Below are 9,651 nucleotides of genomic sequence, written 5' to 3' on the forward strand. Positions count from 1 at the left end.
GAATGTTGTCCAAGTCCATAGCCACAATTGTTTCTTATGTAGTGAATCAAATTAGCTGCAGATTAACATCTGCAATTTTGGTGAACTCTGGAGGATAAGAACGTGGGATTGCAGATGTTTGCAAATATTCTTGGATTTGTCTGTTGAGCTCCTGCACCACGAAGGATGGGGAGGTTCTTGGAGCCTTCTCCTGTTGGTTCCTTAAATGTCGTCCTCCACCTGCAAACTGAAATGGTAGGGCTGCAGAACTTTGAGTCCATTGTTAAAGGGATCATTTAGCCCGCTGAAATATGCACCTCGATGTTTAGCATGTAGTCCTGTATTGGAACAACATTTTCTGATATATTCGGTGCTGTTTCCAGTGTCAGTCTTGGCTCAGCAGTAGCACTCTGGATTTTAAGTGAAGTTGTGGGTTCTGGCCACACTCCAGAAACTTGAACATGTAACATGTTGAACTTCTGTACTTTTGAAGGTACTGCCTTTCAGATGAACCATTAAACCAAATGTTCCTTTCTGCTTCTGGGTGGATTTAAAAGATCTGCCTAGCACTATTCAAAGAAAATCCTGGGTACTACTATTGATGTAAAAGTAATATGTTGTTGATGCAAGAGATCTGAAATAAGAGCAGGAAGTGCCAGTAAAACTCAGCAGGACTGGCAGTGTCCGTGGAGAGAGAAGCACAGTTAAAGTTTAGTGCCGTTTGATTCTTCAGAACCCACTTTCTGTTATTACTTATATTGATGACTTTTTGAGCCCCTGTTTGCATTTAAAAACCTAATGCAGTCCCAACCTAATTATTTCCCCTGGCGTAGCCTCCACATGCGTATCTTGGACATGAGAGCGCAAAAATTTCCAGTGTCTCTGTCACAAAACTGGTTTAAACACACAATACTGCGGATGCTGGAATCTGAAACAAAAACGGAAAATGCTGGAAAATCTCAGCAGATCTGACAGCATCTATGGAGAGAGAGTAGAGCCAACGTTTTGAGTCTAGATGGCCCTTTGTCAGAGTGATTTAGCTAGGCCTGGCACATTTTGCTCTTCGCTGCCAAAACCATTCCAAGATGATCCTGGAAAGCAAAGATAACTCCTGGCTTATTCCCATTACTTGTCATCTCCTTGGATCACTTTGCTGTCACCACGCTCTCACCTTCAAGTCTAAGGAAGTCGTGGAAGTCTCACTAAGATTGAAGCAATCTAATTGGCTGTTTCTGCCATATCCACCCTTTACCCATGACCTGTCCTAGTCCTGATTGTAACACTCTTCTCTCCCTTTTTAAAATCCACTCTGATCCTTCCAAATAATTGTTCCACGTCCTAGTACTCTTTCTCATCATCTTTGGTGGTTCCATTTTCCAATCCACCCCTGCGTTTTGCAGTGTCATTCTGAATCTCGCCAGCCAATTCCCAACCTAGAAATCAGTACCTACAACAAAGTGGTTTGCTGATCAAAGTACTAAAATGACATGTAATGGTGCACTTAGTTCCTCATCCTTTTTGATGACTTTGTATGCAAGTTCATAAGCAGCAAGAGCAGGCGAAGATCATTTGACCCCTGCTCTGACAATCAATACGTTCATGGCTAATCTGCTTATCACCTTAACTCCACCTTCCTGAAAGGGCCCACTGTAACCCTTTGACCCTTATAGATCAAAAATCTATCTAACTTCAACCTTGAATATATTAAACGGCCCAGCCTTCACTGCTTGCCCGAGTAGAGAATTTCAAATATTAACAAGAAATTCCTCCTTATCTCCATTTTTAAGTGGAATGCACCTTTATTTAAAACTGTCTAGATTCCCCAAAGGGGGAAATGTCCTCTCAGCATTTACCCTGTCCAGCCCCCTCCGAATCTTGCATTGTTCATTAAGAACACCTCTCTCAGCTCCAATGGGTGTAGGCTCAACCTTGCTTCATAAGACAATTCCTTCATCCCAGAAACCAGTTTGGTGAACTTTCTCTAACTGCCTACGTGGCAAGTATGTTCTTAAATAAGGAAACCAAAGACTCTTGTGCTCCATTCCCCTTGCAATAAAGGTAAGCATTCCTTTGTTCTTATTACTTGCTGTACCTACATGCTCATGTGAGGACACCCAGATCCTCCCTCACACCATTTAAATGTGACTTTTGAATCTTTCCTCCAGATTGGACAACTTCTCATTTTCCCCCACAATACTCAGTTGACCACATCCTCATCCTCCAGTATAACTCCTGTGCTCCTGAGAGTGTCAATTTGTGCACAACTGCAAAGGAATTTTTGGCTGCTGCACAGTTTAGAGGGAACATTGCTCATCACTGAAAATTCCAGACAGACTGCCTCTTTCTGAACTCCTGATGAGTGCATCTGCCCCACACAATTTAAAAAAGAAATACAAGGGGCAGATGTTAAATTTAAACACATTTTCGCAGATCTGGGATTCTGAATAAAAGGAAACAAAAAATACATTAATATAGTACCTACAACAAAGTGGTTTTCTACAGAATTTATTCAAAAATTGGTACAGACCCAAAAGGAAGAGATATTTGGAGAAGTGACAAAGGGGATGCATTTTAAGATGTGTCTCAAAGGAGCTCTGGTTACTGGGGTGTGGTGGATGGGTGTAGAGAAAGAACACCAGAGCTTCATGCTTAAGATAACCGAAGGCACAACTGCCCATTGCCCCATATTTTTTCCATCACGAAAGCCACCTACTAGCACCTTTGTAACATTATTTATCTTTGCCTGACCTCAGCTCTTGCTGTCAAAGCCTTTATCCAAATTTGATCTCGTCCTAAACCTGACTGTTCCGATACACTCTCTGGTCTCTGTCTGCTTATCCAAAATTTTGCCATTTGTATTCCAAATTGCAAGAAAACCCATGCGTCCGTCTCCCTTGTATATTGGCACCAGGTCCCCAAATCTTCTCATTTAAAATCCTCATCCCATGCCCCTTCCTATTGCTGTAATCATCTCCCGATCTATCACCCTCCAAGAACGTTCCTCCAGTTCTGACCACTTGTACATCTGCTGCTCCCTTCACCCAACTATTGCAGTTGTGCCTTCGGCTATCTTAAGCATGAAGCTCTGGTGTTCTTTCTCTACATCCATCCACCACACCCCAGTAACCAGAGCTCCTTTGAGAGACATCTTAAAATGCATCCCCTTTGTCATTTCTCCAACTATCTCTTCCTTTTGGGTCTGTACCAATTTTTGAATAAATTCTGTAGCAAACCACTTTTTTGTAGGTACTATATTAATGTATACTGTTGTCATTTTTTGTTTCATTTTATTCAGAATCCCAGATCTGCGAAAATGTGTTTAAATTTAACATCTGCCCCTTGTATTTCTTTTTAAAAATTGTGTGGGGCAGATGAACTCATCAGGAGTTCAGAAAGAGGCAGTCTGTCTGGAATTTTCAGTGATGAGCAATGTTCCCTCTAAACTGTGCAGCAGCCAAAAATTCCTTTGCAGTTGTGCACAAATTGACTCTCAAATTACTGTGCCCACGTTGCCGGTGCACTTGAACAAGTTGCCGGTGCACTTGAACAAGTTGCCGGTGCACTTGAACAAGTTGCCAGTGCACTAAAAAGTTAGAGGATGTGTTGATGAAAGGCACTCACATTTTACCTTTCATCTGGTGGCACGAAAGAATAGCCTGCGTTTTTCCTCCTCCTTCAAAATGCTCTTGAGATTTTCAATCACAGAAAAACACTTTGGATTCTGGACATCTGAAATAAAAATAGAAAATGCTGAAAATACTTCATCAGTGAAGAGAGAATAACAGAGTTAATGCTTTAGACTGATGGCCCCTCATCATGATTGGCCATTGACCTGAAAGATTAACTCTGTTTCTCTCCCTGCAGATTTCTTACCATAAAAAAACATTCAGAAGAGATTTGCTTCTGTATATGTTTGCACTTGCATGATTTTTTTTTGGAAGGCTGAGTAATGGCCTTGAATGCATTAAGGTAAGTTTATGTTTCATGTGTTAGTACGTCACCGTTGTACTTGTCATCTATTCAAACTGTGCATTTTCCATTTATTAAAAAGCTGAGTTTTTTGAAGCTGTGGATAATTACATCAAATTAATATGCCAGGAATGAAGAAAAAATGTGAATGGTAATGGAGAGCAGAATGTATTTATGTAGAAAGTGTAGAATAGTCCTTTGTAACTACATTTATTTCCATTTTCCCCAGCAGTGGGTCTCATTATCCCTTAATAAAATTAAAATGTCCATTGCAAGCAAATCATTACAAATCAAAGAGGGTAGTTATACAAATGTTTGTCATTCTAGGATCCACTGTTTAGATTCTTTGAAAGAGAGGTTAAGAGTGGTGCAAAGTTATTGCAAGATATTCGCCAAGATCTAGCTGATATAGTGCAAGTATGTGAAGGGAAAAAGAAACAGACCAACTATCTACGGACATTGATCAGCGAGATGGTGAAGGGTAAGGATATTAATATGTGGTATTTATGATCCGAACTGTATTTAAAATTGTATAATCTTTAAAGCAGCAACATAAAGTTCTATAAACATATGTTTGCAAATACATTCAAACTATTTATAATAGATTTCCTGTGGAGTTACTTAAATGGTTCATTATAATAATCATACTGTGGTACATCGGTTAATAACCTGTGCATATACCTGGTCTAACCCAATAATCATAGAATCCCTAAAGTGCAGAAGGGGGCCATTCAGCCCATCAAGCCTGCACCACCAACAATCCCATCCAGGCCCTATCCCCATAAACCCATGGATTTACCCTGATAATCCTCCTGACACTAAGGGGCAATTTTGCATGGCCAATCCACCTAACCCGCACATCTTTGGAGTGTGGGAAGAAACCAAAGCACAAGGAGGAAACCCACGCAGACATGGGGAGAACGTGCCAACTCCACACAGTCACTCGAGGCCAGAATTGAACACTGGTCTCTGGCGCTGTGAGGCAGCAGTGCTAACCACTGTGCCGTCCCAATTATCTGCAAAGGTTTTAGATGGAGATGCCAGTGAGGGAGTGTGCTGGGTTGACTTCTGGATAGAATATTAAACCAAATCCCATCTCTCTGAAGTGGATGTAAAAGATCCATGCTGCAATTTGAGAGAACATAAGAATCATCCCTGTTGCCCTGGTCGAGATTTATCCCTCAATCAGCATCATTAAAATAGATTATCTAGTCATTATGGAAGCCTGCAGTGTGCTATTCTTGCTGCTGCATTGACTACACTTCAACAGTATTTCGAGTGCTTTGGAATATCCTACGGTTATGAAAGGTGCTATATAAATGCATGTCTGACTGTCTTTTAAAAATTACAAATCAGACTTTTTTCTCATCCTTCCACCCTATCAAAAAAGGTATCCTGCCTCGCAGCTGGGTCCGCTATACGATTCCTGCAGATGTGACGGTTATCCAATGGGTATCTGACTTCAGTGAACGTATAAAGCAGTTGCAACAGATATCTCAAGCAGCATCCACTGGTGGAGCTAAAGAACTAAAGGTATGTATATATTACCCTTAAAATTGTAAAACTGCAAGCCCAGCTGATCAAGCCGTTAGTAAATTGAAAGTGTGCACGTTTGGGAGTTGCTAGCCTCTGTGAACTGATGTGATCAGCTACATATGAATAGGTCTTTTTGATAGATGCTGTGTTTCTGTTAGTTGTGATTCTGTGTAGAGCATTGTTTCAAAATGTGAACAAAACAACTCAGTACATAAACCAAAAATTCTAATTGCTACTTAATACTTTTTTGTGATTTTGGAGAAAGAAGCTGCTAACTGTCTTGTGTTTCATCTGTTCTCATTCTGAGGGTTGGCCCATCACCTTCATTGGTTTCTATTCTTCACTGGCCTTGTTTCCTGTTCCATCGAGAGTCCAATTCACATTCTGATATGCATTCATGCCATATTGGGTCTTCCTTTTGCATATTTTCTGGGTGTTTTGCCACACATCACCTCTTTTTCCAAGCACAATCCTCCTGTTGGCATCATGTGTCCAAAATGTGAGAGCTTTATTGATATCATTGTTTCAAACAAGTTTCTCTTGACACCAGCTTTCTTCAGCACCCACTCATTTGTCCTCTTGGCTGTCGATGACGCACGTAATTCTAATCTGAGTCCTTTAATTTTGAATGCTCTTATTTGAGCCTTGTCACTCTACTTGATGGTCCAGCTTTCACAGCTATACACTCACCAGCCACGCGGGCTTTCGGAAGACAGTTTTTTGTAATTGCGATACTGTGGCTACTCCATGACCATTGTTAAGTCTAGCCCAAATTCCTTCAGTACATTCTGCACCTTCTGTAACGAGTGACCCAAGATAGTGAAAAATATCAACCTGTTCAAGCTGAACTGCATTAATTAGAATCTTGCAAGTCATTCCTCTCAGTCCCATCACCTTTGTCTTTGTTATGTGAACGTTGTTTGAGATTGTATTTCCTGTTACCTTGATCAAGATTTACCAACCTCTGTAGCTCCTCCACTGAGTTAGCCAGCAGAATTTTGTTGTCATCTCGAAGATTCAAAACGTGTTGCCCACCAATTGATATCCCATCTTTGTATCAGTTAAGTGTCTCCCTCATAATCATTTCTGCAAGGTTGTTCAATAAATATGGTGAGAGGATGCACTCCTGTCTAACACCCTTTTTGACTGAATCATTGAGATAATGCCAACAACTCTGAACCTAGTTTGTTGCTTATGATCAAGCTTGACCTTCAAGTCGATTAGATGTGGTGGGTGTCCCATGTCTAACTTTATCAACCAGAGTTTCTCGTATGAGGCTGAATTGAATTTGAAAATTAGTGACTTGATCTCTGGCTCCTCTTTCACATCAAAATACATCTTGTTCATCGTTAATTTTGGTATTTTTCCGGTGCAGTTCCAGGAAGATCACAAGCAGGTTTTTACTAGCATGGGAGGTCAAAGCAATCGTTCTCTAACTTGTGCACTGTTCCGGTCTCCTTCCTTCAGAAGACGGGTAACGGTGGAACTATTCCAGTTCTCCAGTCAATTGCCGGTCTCCACAGTGCCCCACATCCTGTTCTCTACCCATTCTCCTCCCACCTTAAGTAATTCTACTGGTATATGGTCTGGACCCATGGCCTTACAACTGACCACCTTATGAGTACTCGCTGTACCTCAGTACAAAGTGGGGGACTGCAGCAAACTATTCAGAGTTGCTAACTATGTATACCTAATTTTTTTAAAAAGTCAGCAACAGTAGTAACTTTAGACAAATTAATGTGTATTCATTTCATTCCAGCAATGAAACCATACAGAAATGTAGAAAAACACAATTTTAGGTTATACTTGGTCTGTTTTTTGACTTTCTATAAACTGTTAAACCAACTATGTTCACTATTCCTCCTTATAACTCTTGATGTTTGCAAGCCCCATAGACGTTAGCAGCATAAAATAGTATCTATGCTGCAAATCGCTTTTCTCTTTAAACCGATCGTGGCATCTGATAACAATGGTGTACCAACATATTAGTTCAGAAGGATGTAAAATGTTCTTTTTAACATTGTCTTGGGATCAGAAGGACGAGTGTTTTGAATTAAGACCTTGGCTCATTCCAGTGGGGCAAGTAATCATCTCTCCCTATAAACCATCGAGCCAGTGATCAAAGAATATCAAGTGGTCATCTTTTGTATTGCTAGAATAAAATATTTTCCTGTGTTTTTCACACTTTTTTTGCTGTAGAATATCCATGTTTGCCTGGGTGGCTTGTATGTGCCAGAGGCTTACATCACAGCAACACGGCAGTACGTGGCTCAGGCAAATAGTTGGTCATTGGAAGAGCTTCGACTGGAAGTCACAGTTACAAATAATCAGAATGCTGTCCTGGATGCTTGCAGTTTTGGGATAACAGGTTGGTGCCACTCATTTGCATCTATGTTGACAGATGATACAAGTTTCTAGTTGAGATAGTAATTAATATGATCTGAGTGTACGTAATTGAGTTGGAAATGAGTTCTGCTTATTACAACATGTATGACACAATTCAATTTGGAACGTTTTAGAGAATTTATTTCAATTCTTTATAGCACAATCCTGAACGTAGTGTCAAAGATTGATAGCAGTTTAGGATTGTGATTTTATTAATACTGATGGCTTTGATTCTGTACCAGGTTTGGTCATTTCTCAGTGTCATCTGTAATATTTTCTCCCAACTGATATTTGTACCAAAGTATCATACACTACCAATTGCTGTTCATTCAAGAAAGAAGCTGAACAAAATTGTTAGTCAAAGTCTTTGGGATTTTTTTCACAAGTTATGCAATCTACATTAGTATGTTAATATATTGCTAGTGGGTAATATGACAAATGATGTCTGGCTGGTTTACTACACTGGACATTAAGTTGTGTGGTGTTAGATAAAATCTTGATTTGTTAATACATTCAGGAGTTGTATGATAAACTGATTACTTCTGCTCCCATGTGAATGCATGTGTAAAGTCATGTTATATTGATATGCAAATGGTAACATAATGGCAGCCTTTTTAAAAGGATTGATTTTAATATACCTTTTCCTTTGTACAGGCCTGACACTTCAGGGTGCCACTTGTAATAACAACAAGCTGTCTTTGTCCAATTCGATATCCACTGAACTGCCTCTTACACAGCTTCGATGGGTTAAGGAAACAAATGCTGAAAGGAAAGCTAATGTGGTGAGAATTGACTTAATTTACTTAGCCTCAAGATAAAAAATTTTAAAGTTTAATGCTAAGATTTAAGAAATGGTTCCTTTTTTAAATTCAAGAATGGTGAGTGTTATACTTTTGTTCCCTGAATGTTTAATGTAGATAGTATACCACTCCAATGAAACAAATGTAGAGAACTCTGAAAGTGCTTGTAGATTAAGCAGCATCAGTGGAGAGAAACAGAGTTTATTTTGGGTTTGGACCCTGTAATGTCAATTTGTCCTGACCATACCTGCCTGGCCTGCTGAGTGCTTTGGTATTTAATTTGGTTTCCAGCATCTATGCTGTTTGTTCACTTTTTTTCAAAGGAACACTGTTGTATCCTTTTTATTTTCCAAACACCTGTTTAAAGGTTTTATTTTGCCCTTCTAACGTGCATGTACCATTTCTCATTTTTCCCTTTTATAGGTGACACTTCCAGTGTACCTAAACTTCACTCGTGCTGACCTGATCTTCACTGTTGACTTTGAAATTGCAACCAAGGAAGACTCGCGCAGCTTTTATGAACGTGGTGTTGCACTGCTTTGCACAGAATAAATGGAAATTATTGCTTTGAAATGACATATTACTTAATTGCATGTGCTATTAGATCTGAATAGTAGTAACCTTTTCAAAGTAATGAGTGATTTTATTAGGGTTCTGTAAACGCGATGGTATGATGGCTACTGAGATTCAGCAAAGTTGGAAAATGTGTTTTGTAATTCATTTTGAGGATGTTCTCCAAGTGGTTTTACAGTTAATAAAATTATACATCATGATTGAAGTCTGTTTTCTATAATAGTTAATGGTACTCAAAATTGAATTGTTAAATATTGGAATGTATAGTGATGAATTACCTTCAAATTCACATGTTAGAGAGCTGCTTTGAAGTTGTGCCTCAAGTTCCTACATTCTACTTCCATATTGCTGCAAAAAGAGATGCCAGTGCTTTGTCCTGCACTCATCGGGAAGAATGCCAAATTTCAAT

The 9,651-nt window shown here is 39.6% G+C and overlaps 1 protein-coding gene across 2 annotated transcripts in view; it reads left to right on the forward strand.

The window, feature by feature from the left end:
* The window catches only part of dync1h1 (dynein, cytoplasmic 1, heavy chain 1), an 83,940-nt gene extending 74,493 nt beyond the window's left edge, over window positions 1-9,447 (forward strand). For both annotated transcript variants that reach the window (XM_078234134.1, XM_078234135.1), the window contains exons 74-78: window positions 4,276-4,429; window positions 5,339-5,481; window positions 7,684-7,852; window positions 8,524-8,651; window positions 9,093-9,447. In XM_078234134.1, the coding sequence (XP_078090260.1) occupies window positions 4,276-4,429; window positions 5,339-5,481; window positions 7,684-7,852; window positions 8,524-8,651; window positions 9,093-9,221 (723 nt within the window). In that variant the 3' untranslated portion in view covers window positions 9,222-9,447. The remainder of the gene's footprint in view (window positions 1-4,275; window positions 4,430-5,338; window positions 5,482-7,683; window positions 7,853-8,523; window positions 8,652-9,092) is intronic.
* The last annotated feature ends 204 nt before the right edge of the window (window positions 9,448-9,651 follow it).

The sequence above is a fragment of the Mustelus asterias genome, chromosome 18 (genome assembly GCF_964213995.1).
Source record: "Mustelus asterias chromosome 18, sMusAst1.hap1.1, whole genome shotgun sequence".
Taxonomy (NCBI): domain Eukaryota; kingdom Metazoa; phylum Chordata; class Chondrichthyes; order Carcharhiniformes; family Triakidae; genus Mustelus; species Mustelus asterias.